General features: G+C 42.3%; 3 protein-coding genes and 1 pseudogene across 3 annotated transcripts in view; 3 read left to right on the top strand and 1 right to left on the bottom strand.

Moving 5' to 3' along the window:
* The window catches only part of LOC146716552 (protein NLRC3-like), a 247,013-nt gene extending 243,385 nt beyond the window's left edge, over positions 1 to 3,628 (top strand). Inside the window, exons 7-8 of the mRNA XM_085441616.1 lie at positions 370 to 543; positions 1,219 to 3,628. Coding sequence (XP_085297742.1) covers positions 370 to 543; positions 1,219 to 1,228 — 184 coding nt within the window. The 3' untranslated portion in view covers positions 1,229 to 3,628. The remainder of the gene's footprint in view (positions 1 to 369; positions 544 to 1,218) is intronic.
* LOC146716557 (protein NLRC3-like) overlaps positions 1 to 27,271 on the top strand; it is a 224,524-nt gene that overhangs the window by 138,026 nt on the left and 59,227 nt on the right. The window lies entirely within an intron of this gene.
* LOC146716561 (neuroligin-2-like) lies at positions 8,466 to 10,577 on the bottom strand. The gene is made up of 2 exons (XM_085452485.1): positions 10,113 to 10,577; positions 8,466 to 9,807 (listed from the first exon to the last, which is right to left on the bottom strand). Exons 1-2 carry the CDS (start codon positions 10,472 to 10,474, stop codon positions 8,979 to 8,981), a joined length of 1,191 nt encoding a protein of 396 aa, XP_085308611.1. The 5' UTR covers positions 10,475 to 10,577; the 3' UTR covers positions 8,466 to 8,978.
* Positions 12,880 to 14,046, top strand: LOC146716562 (uncharacterized; annotated as a pseudogene).

The raw sequence follows: 27,271 nt of genomic DNA on the forward strand, positions 1-27,271 counted from the left end.
GTGCTGTGACCTGACAGACCCAGAGGGGCCATCACATCACATTTAGAAGCTCCCCTAATGGAGCCACAACACATGTCCAACACTTAGTCTGTCTTGTTGGACCAACTGGAAGAAATGATTCAAGGACTTAGTCACAGAACAGAGATTCAAATCTCCAAAATCCAACTGGCTGCATCAGGACATATAGTCTGAAACTCTGCACAGTTTCCTGTTTGAAGCTGCTTCCTGTTGGCTTCAGCTGTTTGGAGTTTCCATTTTCTAAACTTCTACATTCTGAACCTTCTTCAGCTCTGAACAGATGATGAAACACTGAATGATTTCAAGCTCACACTTTGTCTAATAAACTTACATCTTTCATTCTTTATACAGATTGAGGTGGTGTGGTTTGTCAAAGATCAGCTGTGATTATCTGGCAGCAGCACTGAAGTCCAACCCCTCCCATCTGAGAGAGCTGGACCTGTGGGGAAACAACCTGAAGGATCCAGATGTGAAGCAGCTGTCTGATCTTCAGCAGAGTCCAGACTACAGACTGGAGACTCTGAGGTCAGTAGAGTGATGGAGTGATTGGGTGGTGCTGTCAGCAGTATTGTACTAAACACAGTCAGTATGAAACAAAGATCCAGTGTTTCCTGTAAAGCTGCCGCTTCTCAGTGAAGCTGTGAGAGGAGAATGGTGACAGGCTTCAGGATTGGACACAAACACTTCCTGTTTCTGACCTTTATGGTCACCATGGTAACGGCTGACACGCTCTGATCAAACGCTGTCAACAGCCAATCAGCTCTCTGAACAAAGCAGCACGCAGACCAATGACTGCATTCATTTCCAAGTTTAAAGCAGTGAAGAACACAGTCTGTAGGTGAGGAAGAATTTAGTGAGAGCAGATGTTTGGATGGAATTCCTCCAGTTAACAGCTGGAACCGGCCATCTGGATTGTTGGGCTTGTTGTTGGGGTTCCTACAGAGCTCAGAGTGGACACACCAAGGTTCTTCTAATGAATGAAAGTCCAAACTCAAACTAGGAGGGAAAAACATTTTCATCAACTTCAATAAAAATCCAAAGATTAGAAAAAGTGAAGCAACAATGAGTCCTAGTACAGTCCCAGCACTGAAGTCCCTGCTGCTCTTTATACTGGATGTGCTGCATCACTGACTGACAGCTGATGAAGAGTCTCTGGAAACACTCGTTTATCTCCTCTGCTCTTCCTTCTTCTCTCTGCAGGTGGAGCTGATGATGGTAAACAGGACGGTGTGTGTGCTGAGAGAGGAGGAGCTGTGTCCTGATGATCCAGAGAGGTTGAAGCAGCAGCAGCTTGTGTGTAGAGACGCTCTGACTGGGCCATGTTACTGGGAGGTGGAGAGGAGAGCTTCATCCAGCAGTGACTGACAGAGGAATGAGAAGAAGTGCAGATGACTGTCAGTGCTGCAGAGTGAACTGCTCTGAGAACAGCTCCACTGTCAGACACAATGTAGAGTCCAGCATCATCCCTGTGTGTCCCTCTGGATCTGACAGAGGATCATCAGTGTATCTGGACTGCTCTGCTGCTGCTCTGTCCTTCTACAGTCTCTGCACAGTCTCTGTCTGACTCTGGCTTCAGACCCTCCTGGATCAAACTCACCTGGAAAGACTTTCAAACATCACTCAATAGATTTGAATACAGAATATATTTGATATATACTGTAGATGTACTGTAGAGTTGCAGTTTGTCACTTGTAAATACAGTCTGTGAGCAGCTGTGAGCTGAAAGATCTTTCTAGAAACACGAAATGTTTTCACTCTTCTGTTGCTTTTTCATATATTTCCACAACATTAATATTGATCCCACCTGTCTCACCTGTTTCATGCTTTTATACATAATAACAGGACACGTGTGATCTGAGCGCTGCTGTGGTTGCTGTGCTGCACGTCTTCATTTAGATAACAGAGACATCTAGTGGTTCAGAGGGAGAACTGCAGGAGGTGGAGCTGTGTTTTAGCATGGAAAACTTTTTATCTTTTAGGCGCAGATACAAATATGACAAGTATCAGTGTGAGATACAAAAGGTCACATCAGTCAGCAGAGGGAACAGTGATCACACAGCAATGTAAGAATAGAAACATAACAGTGAATCTGGACATGTATACAGATGGAAGCAAACAAACAGGATGTAACACTACATTAAAGCCACAAATGGGAAGAAAACAAACACAAAGGAAAATATATTTGATCTCAGGAATCCAAATCAGATGCTTTAGAGCAGGGGTCGGCAACCCTGGGCATGCGTGTCACAGCTGGCAAGCGAAGGGTTAACTGATGGCACGACCATAGCTGGACTGGCCATCGGGCATACTGATGGTGATTTTTCGTTTCTCTGGGCCAATGATGTTTTTTTATGATTTTTTTTTTTTTGTAACGGTATAAACAATGAAAGATGGCAGATTGGCCGGATGCTGGTCGATGTGTAGAAATAAGTCAGTTGTTTGGTGGTGGCTATGGCGGAGCTTCCACAGAGGCAGCAGGTGGATGAGGGAAAGGGGAGGCGGGAGGAGCAGAGACCCGAGGTGGCCGCCGGTCCGAGTGTTGGCCCCCTTGAACTTTCCCACATTTTGTCACATTACAGCACAAACATGAATCAGTTTTATTGGAATTCCACGTGAAAGACCAACACAAAGTGGAACGGAAATCATACATGATTCCAAACATTTTTTACAATAAATAACTGCAAAGTGGGGTGTGCGTAATTATTCTGTCATGGAAAAACACACTGCCATCAACTGTTTTGTTTTTGTCAAAATCACTGTAATATAATCACTGTACCTTTATATACACGTGACTTATATTAATGCTGCTGCCCTCTTGTGGCTAAAGTGTAATTATGTTCTTGTTATTAGGGAAAACATTTGAGAGTAACATGACAAATGAGTCAGCACTTTGGCTTCAGCTTAAGAAATCCTCATTTTTATGTCATCAGTTATAGTTGCATGTATTCATTATCATAAGTTAACCTTTAATATTGATGTCTTAAATTGATTTTACTTAAACTAGCAATAATTTTATGGTTGCATTAAATAAATGCATCACTAATGAATGAACTATTTCAGTAATTAATTTAAAAAATCGACATAATCAATTAAAGATATATATTAATAATGAATTATCCATTAATTTCATTTAAAATTTTTCAATATTTGTTTATATACAATTCAAATTAGTTAATTACATATTTAATCAATTATTGGTTTGTTTTCTATTTTGATTATTTTACTGACACATTTAATGAATTATTTAATGATGTATTTATTTAATTCACGTTGCTACTCCTGGCCCTGCATCGCTGTTCATAAATACATTTTATTTGTCAGCTTCACCCATCAAAGTCAGGGGGCGGGGTTAATGCTGATCAAGTCAAAACCATTGCTTTGGTCTGGTGGGCGTTCTTTTAGTGGGCTTTTCTGTCACGGCCTGCGTGGCAGACTATGATGAGGGGAAGGAGGACCCAAATGCCAACACGTTCTCACTCCTGTATGGAGGACCACAAGAGCCACGCGCATCGAAATAAAGAATTCTGTGCTTAAGTAATGAATTATAGAATAAATTCTGCATTTGTAAATTCATTTTTGAATTCCCATTTAATAAACTGATTTTTGAAATGCTTTTAAAAACTGCATTTCAAAATCCTTTTTCCAATTGCACTTTAATAAACTGCATAAATTGCATGAATGAAGGGATCCTGCAGCGAAACGGAGAGCCCAACCTCTGACTTAGTGCCTGTTTACTCAGTCTGACCACCTGTGAAGTTAACGCGCTAACGTGGCTAATGCTAGCATCACCACACGTAGCCCCGTTATTTTAAGGTCATCTTAGCTCATGAAAGTTTAACGTCGCAGCTGTACGAGCTAGCTACGTGTTTTGTAAGCTGCTGTGCTCTTCACAAATAAAGCTGGAAGCAGCTCAGACTATTAGAACCAGCACTGAGGCCTGTTACATTTATGTTAGAGCAACAGCTGCAGCCTTTAAACTAGCGATTAAAATGCTGACAGTAATCAGAATCAAAAACGGTTTTATTGCCAAATGTTGAGCAGGTTTACAACATTAGGAAATTGCTGCGGTGCTTCAGTGCAAACATACTGTCATATAACACTTAAATAAAAATAAAAATAAGGATTAAAAGTGCTAAGTAGATAGATATATACATGAGTGCAGGTGGTGATCAGGGCCAAACATGGAATGATGCAGTGAACACAGCGTAGGGTCACGTGGTAGTGGTGGGAACAGTCATACGGTTATTGTTCATGTGTCCAACAGCAGAGGGGAAGAAACTGTTCTTATGGCGAGAGGTTCTGGTGCGAATGGACCGGAGCCTCCTGCCTGAGGGGAGCAGGTCAAACAGACTGTGTCCAGGGTGAGAAGGGTCAGCTGTGACTGAGCTGCACGCCCCAGTGTCCTGGAGGCGTACAGGTCCTGCAGAGATGGGAGTCTGCAGCCAATCACCTTCTCAGCAGAGCGCACAACATGCTGCAGTCTCTGTTTGTCCCTGATAGTGGCTCCAGCGTACCACACAGTGATGGAGGAGGTGAGGATGGACTCGATGATTGCAGTGTAGAATTGCATCATCGATCATATAATCCATTGTTTCAAATTAGACCTAAAACTCCCCCTTTTGACACATCTTCATGTGTCAAACAAAACCACAACTAGAAAATTAAAAGAAAAAGGTTCATCAGATCATTTCTCAGGAAACCTCAGCGATTCTCCTCTCGAGTATATTTGCTCCGGGCCTGCAAACCTGTGTTTAAATAATAAAATCAGTTTAATTATCATGTTCGATCTTTTCAGCTCCTGGCTCCACCCAGAGCCTGCATCCCCAGAACGACCTAGAAACAAAACCTGTATATTAGCATCAACTTCACATTTAAACTCAGTTCCCCCCCTGTCCTTCCCTCACTGTGATCCACTCTGTGCTATAAGAAACTAAACTTAAAACACAACAGTTATCAGTCATGTGCTTCATACAAAATGTGCGTATGTTTTAGTTTCACGTTGATCCTCTGAGTGTCATGGTACTTCTTTTAATCTGACTTTATCAAATCGAACCAAAATAGGTTTGCTGTCTTTACTTTGCTCGTTTCCCTCCAGCACCACCTCGTATCACCTGCCCTTTCCCTTGGACCAGTGTTTGTTGTTCCATAACTGGATTTGGAATGTGACAAGTCCACCAATCCCCTATATAACTCCTACATTTGGCTTTGGTTCTGTTTTCCTTCTATAAAATGTCGTTGACTTCTACAGTGGCCTGCTTTGGTTAATGGTAACATCAGTAATATCAAACATTTTCTCCCCTTCAGCATTTGGCATTTTCCCAACTATATAATGTGACACCATCATCTAAACCCAGTCAATAAAACAACATTTTCTTAAAGCAAACATCAGCAACCCAAAATTAGCCGCCCAAGGGTGGAGTCTGCAGCTCCACTCTCATGTGAACCTTTCGGTCTCCCTCTCTCTCTCTTGTGCTCCTGCCAAAAGCAAAGCAAAGCATCCACCCTTTTCTTACCGGCGTCGTGAATTGTTTGTCAACATCTACTCATCCTAACGCTGGTCCAGTCTTTGTCACGGCTGCACAGCAGACAAGTGGAGCCTCACGCGCAAAGCATCAGAGTCTCCACCCTCATCAATATGAGCTCATTTATTTGTTCTTTCTTTTGTTTTTAGAAAAAGAGTTCTTTATGATCTTGGACTGGATTGACTCGCTGCAATCCTTTAGACAGGAACTCGCAGGTTCCCACAGGTGACCTTTTCCTCAGCCCATTGTAATCTGGAAAAGCTCACCTTATATTTGCTCTCACAACAATGTTTTACAGCGCTGTTAATTCAATCTTGCAGGCCTGCTTAGAACAAAGAAGGAGGAAAAGAGAGCTGATTATTAGCTCATCAGAGCACAAAACATCATCACCAAAGGGGGCGACACCTGACAGTTTTCTCTAAGTGCACTGTTACAGAAATAATGAGCCGCTCCTCGACATGTTCATGTTTAGTAAAACTCCCTCTATTGAAATAAGAAAACAAGCCAAAGCTAACTGACAGAATGAACCCATCACTAAAACAACGACCCCAAAAATCTTCATCACAGAAAAGTTTTGCTTACTAATCCAACAATATGTTGTGGGAATTAGAACTTTCCGGGTCATAAAGCTTTTGCCCGACTCTTGGCTTAACTAATACTGACATAGTCTGAAATCAGACTTAAAGTCACTCCCTCTGTTCATTTAGGATAAATGTATCTATATCTGATTTAGGCTAAGTGCCTTTTGTTTAGATGAACTGCTGGACTTCCAGACCAGCAGGTTTAGGGAAGTCTTTATGGGGTCACACTCTGACCCCCCCCACCACACACACACACACACACACACACACACACACACACACACACACACACACACACACAGGCAAGGTACTCTTTGTTTGTATGTAGACGTCATATGTTAATGAACGTCATATGTATATTCATGTAACCTCAATAAAAGAGCAGTGTTACGGGGGAGCGGACGAGAGCAACTGGGGTGAAGCGAAGGAACGGCGTTTGTCCGGTTCTCTCCCGTGCACGGGAAACATGAAGAACTTTGCCTACTTATGTCTTGCTTTGCTATGTAATTAAATTGTCCTTAACTTTCCAACGAATAGGTTTATGCTACAAACCTATCACTGAGGTTAACTACACAACCCCTCGCCACCTCCTTATACACAGGAGTGAGTACAAAAGGGTTCGTACGGACGCATCAGCCGGCCGTCCTTCTGCTCGACACTGTTAGCTGAAAGATGATTGGATCATCCTCTGTCCTGTATTTAAGGCTGAGAGTCTTTGTCCAGTCTCTTTTCCACAGCTACTGTCCACAGCACTGATCCACCTGCAGCACAGCCCCACTCAGTTGTTTTATGATTTACATTGTGCACGTTTCCCTTCCACTGAGCTTACAAAACCTCTGACAGGAGAAGTCAGGCATGTGTTTCCCCCACCTCCCCTTTTAGGCAGTAATAAAATAGAAAACAAACAATCAAACAGGCTAAAGCTAGAGCACAAGCAAAGACAGCACCGGTGACTAAGTTCTCCCATACTGGACGTACGCTACCACGTGGGCTCAAACAGCAGCACATCAGCTCAGTTTACATACTGTTGACATCTTCATCAGAGGATCAGCAGGGAGCGCTGCTGAGCTGCAGTGGTCTCCACCAGAGTGACGGAGCAGGAATCACAAACAGCACAAACCCACCGTGTTGTTTCCACCCTGTTCAGGAGATCTGAGCCCCCATCCCTTTTTTTCATGTTGCAGCTCTGCACTGCAGGCCCTGAACGCCTCCCGGTTACCCTCAGTGTGCTTAGAGTTTAATTTACAACCGACGAGCTCACAGATCATCTGCAGGCAGGTGAACGAACCCTTAATGTGAGGATAATAGCAGAGCTGAGCTGAGGTCAGAAATAGTCAGGAACGGTGTCGACACAGTGAAGTCAGCTGTTTGGGAATTTGTCTGATTATCAGTTTGGGGGGGGTCGGTGTTAAATAACAAAGGCGGTGTAGGATGGAGAGAGGAGGAGGGAGGGAGCAGTGATGATATGAAGTCAGAATACACATGTGGCAGACATAAGGGGGTCAGACAGGAGCAGCATCAGTCTCTGCTCTGTTTTGTTAATAACGTAGAAAAATAATTTTGTACAATCAAGCTACATCGACGGACGCTTTACCTGACGTACCCTAAAATGAAAAAGTAGTGACAGTAAGATGGAGGCTGCACATGACACCATGACTGAGTTCACAGCTGTTGCTTTGATTCTAACGTTTAAGACTTTTGGCATCGACTCCGTTTTAATAAATGAGTGCTGGGAGGCGTCGTTTGACTTAGGAGCTCCTGCGATGCTCCTGCGATGCTCCTGCGATGCTCCTGCGATGCTCCTGCGATGCTCCTGCGATGCTCTTACTCTGCGGGAGAAAACCAAAAACCAAAAGTAGCAAACATGGAGCGATATGACTCGTTTAGATTTTGGGAAACGTGCATCGACAGGTACAGTGTCCTTTTCCCCGCGTCTTTAAAAATAATTCATGCATAGATCCCCCACTGAGAAAACCCTTTTATATACTTTCTCCTTTGTACACATTTTATATAGAACTATATATAATATCATTTCTCTATATCTATATTTTCAGAAAAATTCTTTCCACACAATAAAAAACAACAATTTAACAAATGCTTCAAACAAAACAACAAAAAGAGAAGATGGAAGAAAGAAAATCACGACTGAGGCCAGTTTGGCACTTTGTCATGAGAACATGACAGAACTCTGTTAGTTGACGGTAAATAGCGAAACTCTATTTTTCTTTCGTTTTTCTTCTCCCTCGATGAGAAATGAAACACAGCAGTACTTACTTGGCACCTAAAAATGCTGGTCGAATGAAAGATATCAGTGTTTTCATGGTTATATGTTTAGTGTACGCCTCCCCCTCCAGACTGCTCAGCAGATCGGGAATTTTTAGAGAAGAGCAGGAGGGAGGCGTGTCAAATGAGAGGAAGAGAGCAGTAATAAAACACGGATGTAGAAAAGAGAAGCATAATGTGCACATAACACACAGGAGATGGAAAAAGAGATGACGCCAACGTAAAAAAGAGAAAACAGCGAGGAGCGAGAGAGCATTCGTCCCTTTGACAAATGTTGGAGGTCTTGAGCCTGGAAACAGCAGACCGTCTTTGAAAACAGTATCTTTGAAAGATCTGAGTCACCCACCCCAAACTGCTCATCTGCTGCTGGACACTTCAGTTGCACCTCCACATGCCACCAGTGGAGGGAGCTGCCAAGTTTCACAGCACATGACGCAGCAGGTGTAGTTGCTTTTGGAGAAAGAAGAGAATAAGAGGACAGAACGAAGGCCCACGTCTAGAGGCCTCCCTTCCAGAGCGGTAGCAGAGCCAGTGTTCCTGGTCCCTAGGTGGCGCTGTGTCGGGCCTGTCCCTACTATACCCTGGTGGTGGAGTGGGGGTGGGGCAGGGTGTTGTTGTGGCCGGTGGAGGGGAATGTGTTGAAGGCATGAAGAGGCTGCATGCTGGTGATGGTGCTGGGGATCACGGTGATGGTGTATGGCGTCATCAGCGGCACGTTGTCGGGGGCGCGGCGCAGCGCCAGGGTGTAGTCGGGAGGGCAGGCGGGCCGCAGGATGTCGTGGGGTCGCAGGGGCTCCATGTCGTGGTGAGCGTCGTGCTCCCAGTCCTTCATCTGCAGGGACATAATCTCCTCCTCCTGGCTGTGAGCCAGGTCGTTGGCGGGGCCGCCCCGCTGAGGGGACAGCCGGTGCCGGCGCATCTCGTGCCGCTTGTCACGCTTGTAGTAAAGGGCGGCGAAGGCCAGGATGTTGAGGAAGAAGAGCGACGCTCCAACTGCAACTGTCACGCTCAGTTCGGTGGAGTAGTCGCGGGTGTGTCTGGGAAAGAGGTCCTGGGGCGGGCGCTCTGAGCCCTCGGGCTCAGGATCTGATGGGAAGGTAGGGTAAGGATGACGAGTGGTTCGAGGAACGTTGTTTCTGGGCCTCATGGTGCCGGGGTCACGGCCTGCGGGGGAGCGCGTAGTGGTGGGAAAGAGCACGTCGTGCAGGCTGTGAAGATGAGGGACTAATTCCAGCCAAAAGGCCACTTTGTTAGCTCTGTAGTTGTCTCTGACACGAGGTTTCAAACCGATGTGAAGGTACTGCTTGTCCTTCCAGTTGAACTTGGTCCAGATGACCTCCTCGAAGCGGTTGGGCTTGGTATGAATGAACTCGGTGTCCTGAGGGACGGGCAGGTTGGGGTCCCTGGTGGAGCATAAAGGTTAAACGTTTCAGTTCAAAGTTATATTCAGTCTCCATTATAAGTAACATGTGGAATCAATACACTGAATACAGACAGGAGGCCCATTCTCTGTGCAACCTTTAAACTATCTAAGACCAACCGGCTGCTCTGGGATCTGGATGCTTTTGGTGAACCAGTATGTTCAATTCTTCAAAGCCACACGGGAATTAAACTAGCAACCTAGATTCAAGTATTCAACATGACTAGAAGGCTGTCAGAGAACATACAGTAACGTGTACAGTTTACACTACTGTGACATGAGGCCTACCCAGTCTTTGCGAAGTTAGTCCAGTAAGTCATGACCACAGCGCTCAGCATCACATCGTTCTTGGAGAAGTTGCACGGGAGCAGGTCCGTGGCACCGATCATCGGTACGCCGAACACGTAAGGTATCTCGTCTCCGTGCGCGGCGTCGGCCCACTCGGGCCGCGTCTCGGTTTGGCAGTGGTGGTAGAACGTGTAAAAGTAAACTGGGGACTGAAACTCAGCATGGAGTTTGGCAGTGGCCACAGCTGGTGCCACCCACTGGTGGTCCGTAAACAGGAAGCGAGTGAGAAATCTAGAGAGGAAAAAAAAGTCTTTCTGATAACAGAAGGAGTGACAGGCAGCAGAGAGGAAGCATGACTGCATTATCCAAACATGTCTGTACTGTGACTGTGGTCCGGCTGTGAGGGGTTCGCAGGCCGATCTGTCAGAAACACCGACACTGAGATTGGGAGCCCACTACCTGGGGGATGATAGCATTACTGCCCACAGAGCCTCAAAGGTTAAGGCGCAGACACGCCGTGATGTGGATGAGTGGCTCTCTTTAGCACGCTTGTCTTGTTTGATGCACTTCACTGGGCTCACATGTTACTGATTCCATTCTTTACTCGCATGTTTTAAACGCTTAAAGCACTTTCACAGCTTTTTATATTCTTTTGAAAATTCATGTGAACTCAAGCTGTCAGAATTGTAATGTAAGCTTTGATAATTGTCCACATTTGTCATTTTGACGATTATCCGTTTATTTTAATGAATACAGCAAACAGAAAAAAACGAACAAATCAACAAACGCGGCTCCTAATGAGACAAAACCTGATGATGCTGCAAAATGCAGTTAAGTGAGAGGAGGCTGTAAAATGGAATAACTGAAAAAGTGGCAGTGTACAGAGGTGGCGTCCTCACCCTCTGGGTAGCCGTAGAGGTTGTCAACAAAGCTGGAGATGGTGTAGTCGAACGCCGCAGCTGAGATGCCGTCGTTGTCCTCACTGTCGTCCACAAACTTCAGCCCCTCTCCCTGGTTCACTCCTATCAAGATGTCATAGTTTAGGAGCTCCCCCTGGTGGAGCAAATAAGGAAGAACATGCTGAGTGCTGGAACAGAGCCTGTGTGCATCACAAGTCTACAACAGGAAGTGCAGCTGAAGCACAGCTTTGTGAATTGGCAGCATTTCATTTCCCAGTAAACAAAATAAAGATTAGCTGTTGCCATGAAATTCCTACTATAAACTGTAAATACTGCAATATATGCAGGGTTCATACACATTTTTAGGGTCAAATTCAAGCACTTTTTAAGCACATTCAAGGTCAATTTTCAAGCTTTTCCAGCACATTACCAAAAAAGAAGCATGTTTCACTGTGCATCACCTCAGTAAGACCTTGTAAAAATTTAAACAAATCATCTGAGGTCGATTTAAATGTCTTTTGTTCCCCTTTTGTTAAAAGAGCAGCACACAAAAATACAGAAAAAGGAAACGGTTGCCTTACATGCATATAGTGTACAAACTCAAAAAACACATTCCTCTTAAAAATGCGCAAATGTGAACAAATCAACTTGTTAGAGATCTTCATCTCCACTGTAAATAAACAACAAGCCAGAGAACAAGAAAACTGCCCCAAACACCACAAACACCAACAAATTAATGTCTTCTCATCAGACATTGAAGCTTCTTTCCTGTGTGACATAAAAAATAAGAGACAGATGTTTGTTTGTTTTTTTAACTAGTTAAGCACCCACGTTCAGTCATCCACCCATTCACGCACACATTCACACACTGGTGATGTAGCTACAGCCACCCTGGGGCGCCACCAGGCCCTCTGACCACCACCAGCAGGCAACGGGTGAAGTGTCTTGCCGGGTGAAGTGTCTTGCCGGGTGAAGTGTCTTGCCCGAGACTGTCCAAGCCGGGGCTCGATTACAAGGCGAACTCCTAACTCTTGAGCCACGATCGCCCAGTGGGGACATGGGGACATTTCAATTTCCAGCAGGAAGCTCCCCCTTTTTGTTAAACCCTTTAGATCAGGGGTCGGCAACCTGCGGCTCTTTAGTCCTTATAGTGCGGCTCCGCGTGGTTTGTGAAAATAAATTAGCTGAAGTGTATTTTATTTATGTTAGTTCTTTTTTTAACTTGTAGTTCTAAATTGGAAGATTATTGTGATTTTGCAATATGCAAATAAAATTATATTTTGTTATTTTTTCATCGCTCAAAATAAGCGTCACACTCGCGGAAGCCGGTGTACCCGGCGAAACGCCGTGCATTTATCGAGCCTTTCAACCCCAGATAGGCCAATTATGGCTCTTTGGCTCTTTGGGTCTTAAAGGTTGCTGACCCCTGCTTTAGATGAACAGAGTTTTTTAATTAAATACATAATCTTTAATAAATGTTCTCTTTTCTAAAAAGTAGGATAATTAAAAAAACTTTTATTATACCTCTATTGAGTAGAAAAAAAACTCGTGTTTTCTGTCGTCTGTTATATAATATTAGGGATGTTTGTGACAATTAATTTCTTAATCGGCTGGACTAACCAATAGTCCACAACCAGGAAACACTGAAATTTTAAGTTAAGTTTGAAAACAGTTTAAAAAAAAATACCCCATTCCAAAATGTCTTGTGACAATCTCATTGGCTTAGGGAGTGATGATGTCATAGATCTTAAGAATCTTAAGTCCTTTGATGTTTTTCCTTAAGTAGGGGTGAGAAACAGCAAGTTTTAGTTCGTTTCAGCAGCATCTGTGTTTGCAGCCTACAAAACATTCACCACAAGCTCTTCAAAGTCATCGTATAGAAACTCCAACATGTTTCCAAGAAAAAAACAACCAATTCAAAAAGATTACGCCGCCTCTCCTTCCTGGCGTGGCCGGCCAATTTCCCCAAATGGCTCCTCATCCTTCCAAAGGGCGTTAGAGGAGAGTAGGAAGGAAAACTACCTTCTCCAGAAAAAAATGCAACAAATTGAAGAAGAGAAACTTCAACTGGAGGACAAATGTAGACGAATGGAAGCCCAAAATAAAGAGCTGGAAGAAAGACAACAGCGCCAGCCGGACATAAAAATTATTAATGAGGGCTGGGGAATCAAGTTTGCTCAGAGCCGAGAGCAGATTGTGCACCTCATTAAAGAAAACAGGCAAAAGAGTGCAGAACTAAAAGAAATGACCAACCAGCTCCAAGACAAGAAAACGATGACTGATAAGATACAACGGGATCTCCAATACATGGACCGAAAAAATCGGCTCCTCCAAAGACAGCTCCATGAAGCTGTGGAAGAAAAGAAAGAATTCCTCCAACAGAAGGAAGAGCAGGACAAAAAGCAACGAGACATGCAGCACGAACTGAAGAGCATGCAGGAAAAATACCGCATGCTGAGAGAAAGCCTGGATGAAACACTGCGCCAAAATAAAGACCTTCTTCAACAGAAAGAGCAACAGCAGGAAAGACTGAAAGAAGGAAAACGTATCGTCCAGGACTTTGAGTCTAAAAGTCTAAAACTGCAAGAGTTTTGTAATCAGCTGGAGGACAAAGCAACTAAAGTGGAAGAAGAAAAGGACAAACTGGAGAAACGCTGCTCACAGATGCAGAGAAGGATCGATCAGATAGCGAGAAACAACTCCGAGCTCGTTAAGGGGATTTTGGTGGAATTCAATAACTTGAAGCGTGAAAACACTCAAATGCAGGCGCAAAAACAACAAGAAGACAAAATACATGAAGACCTCCAGCTCACGCTCCAAGAAATCCAGAAAAGAAACGAGCAGTTAGAAGACAAGCACAAAGAGGTCCAACAGAGAAATGCAGACATGCACAAGGACAAGCTGATACAGGAGGCAACATCCAAACAACTCAAAGACAAGCTTGAAGAACAACAAGCAACATTGGAAGAGGTGGAACAAAGATGTGAGAAACTTGAAGAACAAAACGCAGAAACCATCGATGAGCTGAGAAATCTCATCCTGGAGAAAAAAGCGCTCGTGGAAAAGTGCATGAAAAAAAAGAAAAAATGGTTCCACTTGTTCCGGAGGAGAGACGCTACTGCTTCCTCACCTGATGTAGCCTCGTCTTGCTCCACCTCTGTTAACCCCCCCAACCAGTCCCGGCCGTTGACTGTCCCCTCCTGAGCCTGGTTCTGCCGGAGGTTTCTGCCCGTTTAAAGGCAGTTTTTCCTCCCCACTGTCGCCTAGTGCTTGCTCAGAGGGGATTGTTGGGCTTTTCTCTCCTCTACCTTGTTTCTTCATTTACTTGTTTAACTTTTTTCAACTTATCTAAATAATAAACCAATTAAATTTATCCTTTGAGTATTTTTCATCTCATCTTTACAGAATCTTTCCAAAACATTTTCAAACATTCAGATCTGTCTTTTATTTTCTTCTTGAAGCCTCATAAATGGTGAACTAAAAACCCGGAACATGGTTTGAAACATAGTTTCAGCTGAAACTGGCATAACATGCTGTGTGTGTGTGTGTGTGTGTGTGTGTGTGTGTGTGTGTGTGACAGGGTATCACTAGTTAGGTCATCATGTTTAGACTCATTCACTCCAAAATTATTTAGGCCAAATCTTTAAAACAGTGTCATTTCATACACATTTTCAATTCACTTCAATCGCACAAATGCAGAAATAATTATTTGCAGTATCGTATTTATTATGAGAATGTCATGCCTGATCATTTGTACCTACACCACCAAAAATGGGGGCAAAAGGGAGGAGATCATGTTTAATCGGTTATAAGAAAAGGTCAGAAATATAAGTGCCGACATGAGCAGTGTCCACAGAAACCTCTGACTCTCAGCTCAAAGCTCATATAAACCATTTCTACAACCAGCAAACAAACAAAGACACCGAACAGTTAAAAGAGCAGTGACGTCACCACGAATCTGTGGTCAGGTAATATCCATGTTTTGATTGATGATTTTCTGGAGTTAAATGTGAACCGAAGCATATTTTGGGTGTTATATGCTATTAAATACTTTTTAATTTATTTAAAAGTATTCAATATTGAGGAAGGGTACAAGAGGTGATCGAAGAATAACCACACCAATCCGGCCGGGTGAAGTCAAACGATGATTTTAATGAACACACGTGTGGGAAGACACTCTGTACGCAGACAGCCAGTAGTCCTCGACTTAATCAAAGCATGAACAGATATTTTATAGCATCAGGGTTTGTTTACTGACGCCCCTTCATACGTCACAGACAGGATATATACATACGTCAAATCAAAACCACAATGACCTTTTAACACAGTTTAAAAGAACATCGTCTTCCATCTTCATAACAGGTGCATCCTGTCACTGCCGGATGCTCGCTTGTCGTCTTGACACCTCAGCAGCAGTTCTGCGACAAACTGCTCTTTTTGCCACCCCAAGCAAAACATGATTAAACTTTCACCTATAAATGATTCTCTAACTGAGTGTGTGTGTGTGTGCGTCTGTGTGCTAACCACAATTGCACCCTGTTTCACCTCGCGACTAGCTCCTGACCCCTCACCAGACAGAGAGACAGAAACCACTCTCGTATATGTAATAATCGAACTGAAACTATGGATATGACTTTTACTAAATAAATGTTTTAATCAAGAACCTCTACTAAACATAATAACTGTGTGCATAAGCAGAGAGTTCTGCAAACTCTCTGCAAGCCTGTTTCCTGTCAGCCTGTGACTTTTAGCCTTTCTGAAAGACACACACTGTTCTACCCCTGAATGCAATATAAACTCCAGATTATATTATTAATGCAATGGTAATAATGACAATTATTTAACAATAGCAGTAAAATAATTTCCCTTCTCGACACATATAACACCCAAAACATGCTGGGTGTGGAAAGAAAAAAATCAGAATTTCCTCTGTTTGAGTCACAGTAACTTTGACATAGTAACATTTGCAGTAAGTCCTAAATGTTCACCTTTAAAATCCCTCCCTCTGTTCATTTTGCCCACATCATGTTTCAGTGGTTGGCCTCAGGTTCTTCAGCTTCCTGACAGTCTGAAGTCAGCTGACAGAGTTTCACCTGCTAAATACACAGAAAATCTTGTTAAAGCCGCACAGTTTGCCCAACAGTAATATTCCCATTAAGCCCTTTCTAAACACTTTATAACAATGTGTCATCACTAAATTATAAACTTCTTCTCCAAATCTGCACGACTGCACTTAGTCACAGACTTTATTTAATTGTCCTGCGGCTGCTATCATATATTTTACCAAACAGTTCTTCTCACACAGTCACAGATATATTTCTCTCAATGCAAACTTCACTCATGTCTCAGACAGGAAACTTGAGTTTTTCTTTTTTTCTGTCCCCACTCATTCAACTAATTTGCATATTGAGTCACATCTCGAGAAGTTGCCCTGACAACAGAAATGCATATTCAAAACATTGCTGCATAATTCAATTATTATTCTTTTATTTTTATTTCTACAGTCGTCACTTCTTTTGCTCAATCAGCTGGAAACCACTTCTAATTCACTATTTTAAACCTGCTTTAAGCTTCTAATCCCTGGTTGGTCCTCCCAGTCTCTTTTTCCTTGTCACAACAGTCGCTCTATTGTCCTGCAACTTCCTGAGTTATTCCTCAGCTTCAGCCTTTAAGTGTGTTAAATCTACACCATTCAGCATTTATGTCATGTATTCACATTCATGAGTGTAAGCATGTCTTCATTGCGTGTATGTTGTGTGTTCATATTAATATTGAGTGTAAGCTGGTCTTCGTTACCTCGATGTGTTTTTATAATCAGATTTAATTCCTGCATCTTTGCGCTGAACTGTGGATTCAAACTGTCTCACTTCTGATTCTCTCCAAAAACAATTTCACATGTGACAATTTCTACATGTGTGTTTTCTATTTTTCTATTCATTTATGTATTATTAGTTCATTTATTTCTTTATCTCTCTCTCTCTCTTACTTTTTTTATTTACCTTTCTGTTGCGATGCTCTGGATGTTTCTAAACCCCACAAATGCAGTCTCACTGTTCAACCCAATTTTCCTATGCTGGCATCCTGGCAGCTGCACGCTTGACTTTTCTCAGTTCATGGGCAGTTATTTTGCGCCTTGGTTTTTCCACACGCTTCTTGCGACCCTGTTGACTATTTTGAATGAAACGCTTGATTGTTCGATGATCACGCTTCAGAAGCTTTGCAATTTTGAGACTGCTGCATCCCTCTGCAAGATATCTCACTATTTTTGACTTTTCTGAGCCTGTCAAGTCCTTCTTTTGACCCATTTTGCCAAAGGAAAGGACGTTGCCTAATAATTATGCACACCTGATATAGGGTGTTGATGTCATTAGACCACACCCCTTCTCATTACAGAGATGCACATCACCTAATATGCTTAATTGGTAGTAGGCTTTCGAGCCTATACAGCTTGGAGTAAGACAACATGCATGAAGAGGATGATGTGGACAAAATACTCATTTGCCTAATAATTCTGCTCTCCCTGTAGACTTTTGTCTTATCGCCTTAACCTCCATGGTCTCAAATTCTTTAAGGATATAATTTCTTTTAACCGGATTAGGGCAAATTTCATTTATCAAAATATTCCTGATCACTTTGTTTGTAAACCTGCTGTCACCAAATTCAACTCCAGCTATGCAGAGCTGCCTCAGTCCAGGAGAAATTTTAGAGTGCACAATATCTTCTTTTATCATTGATCTCAAAGGGACTGGGATGGCTTTCACTGGGGATTTATATCTCTTAGCAGTACATCTTACATCAAATTTCTCACAAAACGTCTCATGTTTTAGTAAGACCCCATTATCATCCATAAAACGAGCTACAGCCCAAATCCCTTTAGATCTCCATTCATCCACGTACACAGATTTCCTACACAAACGGATATACCTGTTGTTCCATATAGGGGTGTTGTGAGGAGTAAAGCTATGTTTATAGATTAATTTCCAGTAGAGACGGACCTGCTGATGGAAAGCTGAGAGTTTAACAGGTAACGAACTGCAATCAAAGTCACAACGTAACAAAAAGTCTATTCCACCCATTTTGCCAAAAATCACATTGGGAATAATGTTCCAAAAGGAATTTTTGTTCCTAATGAAAGATCTTAACCATTTCAATTTTAGTACACCATTCATAACATCAAAGTCAGTGGCATTAGCCCCACCCTCTTCATAATTCTTAATCACATCATTTTTCTTTATATAATGACATTTGTTCCTCCATATGAACCTAAAATTAAGAGTATTTATAGATTTAATTAGTTTTGGAGGTATGGGCAGAGAAAAGGCTGGATAGATGAGTCTGGACAGACTGTCCATGTTGGTTAGCAAGATTCTCCCAAACAGAGTTATGTCCCTTTGCAGCCACATGTTTAAAATTGACTTACACTTTTCTATATTGGTACAGATATTCTTATTTTCTGTTGATGTCTTATCCTTGCAAATTACAATGCCCAGATACTTCACCTCTTTTTTGATCTGCATATTATTTATTGCTTGCAGGGGACACTCATGCAGAGCTAGAATTTTGCATTTATTAATATTCAGCTGTAGGCCAGAAGCTTTGGAGAAATGGTTGATCGCCTGCAAGGCTAAAGGAATCTGGTCCTCATTTTTTAGAAACAGGGTGGTATCATCTGCCAGCTGACTGATTATTATCTGTTCACCCATCACAGTTAACCCCTTAATGTGACTGTTTTTAATCAAAATAATTCCTCTGACACAGAAGACCTACATTCCTGGTTTAATTCTTGCTGTCAAAAAATCATGGACTCTGTGGCTCCTTTAAAAACCAGGCAGCTTAAGGCTAAACCTGAGCCTTGGTTTAATGAGAGCAGTCGTGCTGTTAAGAGGGAATGTCGTCGAGCAGAACGGAGGTGGAAAAAGGATAAACTGCATGTATCATTTCAAATTCTCAAAGACTGCTGGCATCGCTACCAGAACACTGTTAAAGAGGCAAAAAGGGAATATTTTGCAAATATTATTTCTTCCAACTGTCATAACCCACGTGTGTTATTTAGGACCATTGACACTGTTCTTAATACTCCTTTGAATGTCTGTTTGGAAGTTTCTCCTGAGATTTGCAATGATTTTCTGAACTTTTTTATTGAAAAGGTTGTCACCATCAGGGCTCTTATCACAGCTCCTGACTCTGACCCCTCTGTCTCTGTCCCTTGCGCTGCTGTTTTCACTCAGTTTGAGCTTGTGACGCTCTCCTCTTTAGAGGATGTGGTTCGCCATATTAAGCCCACAGGTTCCCCACGGGATCCTGTCCCTCCACAATTCTTTAAAGAAATTTTTCCTAGTATACAACAGTATGTCCTTGACATTATTAACAGCAGTCTGTCTTCTGGTGTGGTTCCTGCAAATTTCAAACATGCAGTAGTACAGCCACTGCTTAAGAAACCTGGCCTTGATCACACAGTTTTAGCGAACTATAGGCCTATTTCCAAGCTGCCTTTAGTCTCCAAGGTTTTAGAGAAAATTGTTTTTAGTCAACTGAAAGATTTTCTAGATGAAAATGGAATCTTTGAGGTTTTTCAGTCAGGTTTTAAAACCCTTCACAGCACAGAATCTGCATTACTAAGGGTTTTTAATGACATCCTTCTGGCATGTGATTCTGGTAACCATGTTGTTCTTGTCTTGCTTGACCTAACTGCTGCCTTTGACACAGTAGACCACAGTATTTTAATTTCTCGATTACATGATGTAGTGGGTATTGGTGGCACTGCACTCAATTGGTTTAGGTCTTATTTGTCAGATAGAACTTTCTCTGTCAGCCTTCTCGGTTACGAATCGTCTTCTGCTCCTCTGTCATGTGGTGTCCCACAGGGCTCAATTTTAGGGCCACTGCTCTTTTCTCTGTATCTACTGCCTCTGGGTTCTATCCTTAGAAGGCATGGGATCTCATTTCACTGTTATGCCGATGACTGCCAAATTTATTTGACACTAAAACGCAAGGATGCCATCTCCATAAAACCTCTCTTGACATGTCTAGATGACATTAAAGCTTGGTTGGCTCGAAACTTTTTAAATTTTAATAAAAAGAAAACAGAAGTGTTGGTGTTTGGACCCAGTGGTCCCTGTGAGTCCTCCTCTGTTGTTTTAGGATCCCTGGAAGTCTATTTTAAATCTGTTGTTACTGACCTTGGTTTTAAGTTGGACAGTGATTTTAAATTGGACAACCAAATCAGAGCAGTGGTGAAGTCCAGTTTTTATCATTTAAGGCGACTGGCAAGACTAAAATCTTTTCTTTCGAGGCAGCACCTTGAAACAGTGATCCATGCTTTTATTTCTTCCCGCCTGGACTACTGTAACTCACTTTATGTGGGGGTCAGTCAGTCATTGCTCTCACGTCTGCAGCTGGTTCAAAATGCGGCTGCACGACTCCTAACAGGAACTCGAAAAAGAGAGCATATAACCCCCGTGCTGGCCTCTCTGCACTGGCTGCCTGTGTCTTTTAGAGTTAATTTTAAAATTCTTATGTTTGTTTTTAAATGTCTACACAGTCTTGCCCCGCCTTACCTCTCTGAGCTTCTTCATCCCCACATACCCTGTCGGTCTCTCAGGTCAGCTGACCAGCTGCTCCTGGAGGTACCGAGATCCAGGAGGAAGCTCAGAGGGGACAGGGCCTTCTCTATTGTGGCTCCAAAATTATGGAATAATTTGCCCATGCATGTTAGAGAGGCCCCTTCACTGTCCACTTTTAAATCACGTCTTAAAACCCACTTTTATTCCTTGGCTTTTAACCTCAGTGAGACTTAGTTTCTTTTTTAATGCAGTAGTTATTTAATTAATGATTTCACTCTTCTTTTATTTGTTTTTTATTTATATCTCATGTAATTTTATTTTACAGTTCCAATGTACAGCACTTTGTGTCAGCTGTGGTTGTTTTAAAGTGCTTTATAAATAAAGTTGATGATGATGATGATGAAAATAGACAACAGCTCAGCAACCATGATGAACAGAAGTGGTGAGCTGCTACATCCCTGCCTTATCCCTCTATTAACCTCAAACCTTGAACATGTACCATGTTCTAGCAAAACAGAGCTGTTAATGTCATTATATAGCATCTCTATAACATTGATAAATTCCTCTCCAAAACCAAAAGACTGCAGAGTTTTTAATATGAACGTATGTTCAACTGAGTCAAATGCTTTGTAAAAATCCAAGAACAGGATGTACCCTCTCTCTTGGATTAATTCACTGTATTCAAGGAGATCCAAAACCAGCCTAATATTGTTATGAATTAGTCTTCCTTTCAAAAAACCTGATTGTGTTTCACTGATAATGTTTGAGATGCCTTTCTTTAGCCTCTCAGCTACAGCTCCAGACAGGATCTTATAGTCAGTGTTTAGTAAGGTGATGGGTCTTAAATTGTCTAAAATTCTTTTATCCTTACCCGATTTAGGGATCAGGGTTATCAGCCCTTGTTTCGTGCTCGGCATCACTTCTTTTTTCTCTATCGATTCCTTTAATGCATCAAACAATAAAGTTCTTAGGTCCTTCCAGAAGAATTGATAAAAATTAGTAGTGAGTCCATCTGTCCCTGGGGACTTGTTTAATGCCATTTTCATGACCACCAAATCCAGTTCCTCAATTTTAAGCTCTGAATCACACAGATCTTTGAACGGCTTGTCAATACATGGGATGAGATTATGAATCTTATCAAAGAAACTATCAGAATCAGCTGCTGAATATTCTGAGGAGTACAATTTGGAATAAAAAGTGAAGACTTCCTTTCCAATCTTTCTGAAATCTTTACATTCAGTCCCATTTATCAACAAGCTTGAGATTAGATTTCTCTGCTGTCTGCACTTTTCCAGCTTACTAAAATATGATGAGTTCTTTTCACCTGCCTCAATCCACTTGGCTCTCGATCTTATAAAGGCACCCTGGGCTTTCTCTAGGTAAAGATCGTCTAATTTAGTTTGTAACTCCATCAATTTATTCTTTTCTTGCACGTTTAGTTTTTCTTTACTACAGCACTGAGTTATTTCACGAAGTAAATTACTTTCATATTCCCGTTTTTCCCTGTTCAGTTCTTTGCAGAATTTTATAGTGAATTCTCTGATTTTGAATTTAATAAGTTCCCATTTCTGTATATTACCCACTACTGAGTCATCATTTTTTATATCTGTAATTTTATGTCTAATTTTATCACAATACTTGTCCTTATTTAAAAGGCTGGCATTAAATTTCCAATATCCCCTGCTACTACGTTTCATCCTTGTTGGTTCTAAGACAAGATCAATGAAACAGTGATCAGATAGGGGTGCTTTGGAGATTTTAGATGGTGAAGTACACCTCAAAATGTCATCGCTCACTAACCAATAATCAATTCTTGACCTGCTTTCTCCATTAGGTTTAAACCATGAATAATTCTTAACTCCAGGATTCAAACTTCTCCAAATGTCTGTAAAATTATTATCACTAGAAAAGTTCTCAATAATGTTATTCTGTTGCCTCCTTCCTAAGCGAGGAGGCCATCTGTCCATCCATTCATCTGAGGTCATGTTCCAGTCTCCTCCTATTAGGATGTAATCTGTGGGGTACATAACTTTAAACTCTGAAATAACATTTGTTAGATTTTCCAATAGACGTTTATTTTGACCTTCGTTATTATGTCCATAAAGATTTGTAACAATTAGAAATATACCTTCGCTCTTCAAGCTGCAGTTGACCAATGACCCTCACTATCAGCTTTATATGTTATAATCTCCCCAGGGAACTTATTAAAACAAATCGCCACACCTCCAGATCTGTTAGATCCACGACTGAAAAGAATCTTGTCTCCCCACTGATTAGCCCAAAAGGTAACATCGGCATCCACAGAGTGAGTCTCTTGTAAAAACAGACAGTGACATTTTTGCCCCTTGCAAAATAAAAAAAGTGCTTTTCTCTTAACAATTTCCTTCAAACCCCGAACGTTTAATGAACCAAAAGAAATTTTTGAGTGAACCATAATAAGAGTATGCTAAGAAAATAACTTTTTTTTAAAAAAAGAAAAGAAAAATATATAAACATGAGTTTAAATTGTAACACTTGTCACCAACTCAGTGACTAATAACCTTTAACTTTAAGTAGAACTCTTTTGTCCCATTAATAATATTCCACTGTATACAGTCTTACATCAAGTCTTTCATTCAACGTCGATGATCCTCCGTCCTTCGATGTATCCATGAGGACCCCGGAAAAAGGCCCGTTTCCCAGCCCGTCTGGCTTGTTCAATTTGCGGCCACAGCCGCCTCCTCTCTTCCCAGTCCTCCCGCGGCAGTACCTCAGCGAAGTGGAAACCGCCGTTCTTACAGACAGCCGAATCTTTGGTGCGACGCCAAATCTCCTCTTTCACGTGTCTCAGAGCAAACAGAATGATGATATGTCGGACCTTGTTCTCAATCTTCTTCCCAACTCTATGCACCACATCCACAGATTCTTCAAGCTTTGATATCATATCAGGTGCGATCTTGCCAAGAATTCCAATAACCAGCGATCTGACACCTTCATCTCTTTTCTCTTCTAATCCTTTAATCCGGAGGCACCACCTCATTTTGTACCTTTCTTGCTCTCACACTCTCTCCTTGAGATCGTAGTTATCTTTGGTCAACTGCTCGTTTCGTCTCTCCAACTCTTTAACCTTTTGTTTACATTCTTTCACCTCCTCCGAGTTGAACTGAACCGCTTTGGCTAGGCTGGCTAGCATCGTACTAGCTTGCTTGCATTGCACACTCAGGTCAGCTAGCTGCTCGTCCACTCTTTTTTCAAGGTTTTTTCTACGTAGTCATGATCCGTTCCTTCTCTGCTGTCTTCCTTTCCATCACATGGCGATGTTGTTTCTTGTTTTTTGAGGTCGAGTTTGAATTTAGCAGGTTTAACTATACTTGGGGCAGTCATTTTACTACTTTCGAGTGGAAACAATAACGAACACAAAGTAAATTCTGGGACAAGTTCAACGAGCTCCTAATTCGTGCGACTGCTCAACTCGCCATCTTGCGCCACCGTCTCACTACTAGATGAACTTGTGACACACATCTGCAGCAGAGGCTGAGTGGCTGCTCTCACACCTGGAGCATCCAAATCGACCCACAAACACGCTGAAAGATGCAATGCCATCAATGTGGATTGTCAAGACTGAGAGACCTCTTCCCTCTGACCCCTCCCCAAACCCTCAAACCCTCCTACCCACCTCGACATACAAACTCTGTGTGGCTTCACGTGTTCTGTTGATGTTTACATGATCGAAATAACTTGAACACAAACACAAACAAACAAAGAGGAAGACCGCACCGGAAGGAAACAACTACAAGTCCCAGCATCCTCTGTGTTTAGGGAGCAGCAGTGAAAGTGAAAGCAGGAGGAGGAAGGTGGAGCTGAGGCAGGTGAGTGTTAACATGAATATGTTTCTTCTTATGACATAAAATAATTCCACGCTGTTCGTGTCTGTGGGTGAAATGTGAGGCCGGTCGGCTCCTCTGAGCGCTGGTTTCCTGTAAGTAGAGAGGAAGTGAGTTTAGCTGAGCCTCCGTTTAGTGTGAGAGAGCAGGAGGAGAGTGAGAGCTGTGCTGAGGCAGGGTGAGTGTTAACACCGCTCTGACATTACTGTGTCTCTGTGGCGGGAACAACAGGCTCCGTCAGTGGAGGCAAAAATAATCAGACTTTGGTTTTTCAAAGGAAACAACTTTATGTCGGAAGTTCCCGCACGCTCATTGGATAACGATGTGTCAATCTCGAGCTATTAGCCAATGAGCGTGCGGATTCACAGAAAGACCCGCCTTTATCACGGGACTTTAAAAACTACAATGGCGACAGAAACTCCGTGAGTGGAGTTCAGGGTGACGTTATGAAACTGTGACGTTTGAGCCACTTCCCGTTGAACGTGAAACTGATGGTTTCTGGTGTTTGGGTCTGTTTTTCTGTATTTATGCAGATAAAGTGTAAACTCAGATGAATTATACCGTCAAATGTTAAAGGAAAATATCAGGATGAGTGTCTGTGAGCTGAGAAGGACGTGAAGCGAGCAGTTTATCCCAGAGCTGAAGCTGCTCTGTGTGCAGAGATGAGCTCAGATTCCTGCTGTGATTGATCAACAGTCACAGAAATGTAGACTTGTAGTTATTACTGCAGTATGGTCACAGCAGATACTGATAAACATGTATTATGAGGATGGATGATCAAGTTTCTCACTCTCTCCTTTAAATCTCAGTTTTTTCTTCTTCACAGTTTATCTGTTAATTTATTAATGAATAACACTGAAAGAGTTTCTGTTATATTTCCCCTTGAACATCAGCTTATTAGGGCGGCATTAGGAAATAGCCCCCCTCCAAAGAATGAATAAATGAATGATGATAATAATAAAATGATTCAAAAGCAGAGCTCAGAGTGGTAGAATGGTCAAACATGGATCCACGGGTGGTTCAACTGCATTTGGTGACGTGACCAAAGCAAATCTTTCAAATAATCCCACCATCAACGGGATGTTGTCTCCTTTACTACGGTTACTTTACTTGGTCACCGTGTGAATTTCTTTGAAATGAACCAAATTCTTTTATTTGTTGGTTGTTGCATATTTAACCTCTACAGTCAGGAAAGGAGGAGATGAGGCCTCAACAATGTTGGGTTGTAGCTGTGCTTCAGGTTAGAGTGAGTGTCCATGGAATAAATGTAAGTCAGTGAACTGGAAACATGACTGTGTTCAAACTTTGTTTCCTTTTTATAATGAGTCTAATCAAAGGTGGACAGAAGTATCTCCACTGTGACTTTTCTGTGTCACCATCAGAGCTTCTGCACAGTGTTTCTGGGGCAGATAACATTGCAGCATTATGGAGACAAAAAGAAAAGCGTCTGGACTTCTTTAAGTTAAACTTAAAGAAGTCCAGACGCTTTTCTTGGACTGTTGAGTGTTGAGTCTCATTCACACACTCCCTCAGACTCTTCACACACACTGATTTGCTGACATAAACACACTCCTGTGTGCTCTCTTGGCTTCACACACACACTGAGGACCATCTACAGACTGTGAGCTCCGTCTTCTTTGTCTTTGGAGCCGAACTCTGACAAAGTTAGGAACAAAACTTTCTCCAGCGTGTGAACTTTCCTCCTAGACTCAGTCTGAGCAGTCAGACCACATATTTCTAAAGCAGCACATGAAGGTGTGGCTCACACACACACAGGTGAAGGAAACAGCTGCAGTATTAAAAACTGCTTCACTGTCTACAAATATATGAACTGAATGTTTCTTTCAGGCTGTAAAAACCTTATTTATCCTCCATTACAGTCCTGCATTCAGAGCATTACTTCTGTTATATTAGTACATGTATTTTATTCTGATGAAGACATGAAACTCTGAGCTGGATTGAATCCATTGAATCAGAGTCCAGGACTCAGACTAAACACACTGAATGTGTCCTGAGCTCGGCCGCTGTTCCACAGTAACTGCTGTCAGAGTCACTGTTACTGAGTTAGCTTAGCTAGCAGAGCAGCTAGCAGTTAGAGTAGGAACTCTGTAAGCAGTCAGCTCGGTCCTGGACATGGTTACTGACATAAAGCTGCTCTCTGCAGCCATGTTTGACCTGCTGCTTTGTAGGACTACAGTAATGGAGGATTTGGAGGCTGAACTGGGCTCTGTGACACTTTTTGTAGTGAACTGATGAAAGCTGCGTCTCAGATGGATGTTAGTCCAACACATCAGACACGACCTCTGCAGCTCTCAGTTGATGTGCACATGAATGATTTGTGTTTCCTCTGCAGGTGAAGGTAGAAAGTGTGTGTGAGCTGATGTGAACTGAGCAGCATGGATCAGTGTGAGGACAGAGAGGAGGGAGTCCCTCCCTCTAAAAGCACTCTGTGTGGGGAACATGAGAGCCAGACCAAAGCTCAGAGGTGAGATGACCATCTCTAACTGTCCATGACTCTTCTCCATGTCACAGCTCAGCACTCACATCACTGCTCCATCATTATTCACACTCATACCTCTGTGTGTGTTGTTTTAAAGCCCAGAGCTGTGGGGCGTACCAGGCTCAGCTGGACATAACCCTGAAACTAATCCAGAACCTGGACCTGAACCCAGCTGTGTTTCCTTAAAGAGCAACATGTCGAAGGGTGTTGGTGTAAAATTTAACAAAACTCTGTTATGTGACAAAGAGTAAGTACATTATTTTTATGAGATTGTTCATCATGTCTTTAATTTAATATTTCCAGTTTTTCCTTCCTGTCTCATGAAGCTGTGACA

The sequence above is a fragment of the Copadichromis virginalis genome, linkage group LG3 (assembly GCF_057382275.1).
Source record: "Copadichromis virginalis isolate Kocher_CV1m ecotype Utaka linkage group LG3, C_Virginalis_male_GT1.1, whole genome shotgun sequence".
NCBI lineage: Eukaryota > Metazoa > Chordata > Actinopteri > Cichliformes > Cichlidae > Copadichromis > Copadichromis virginalis.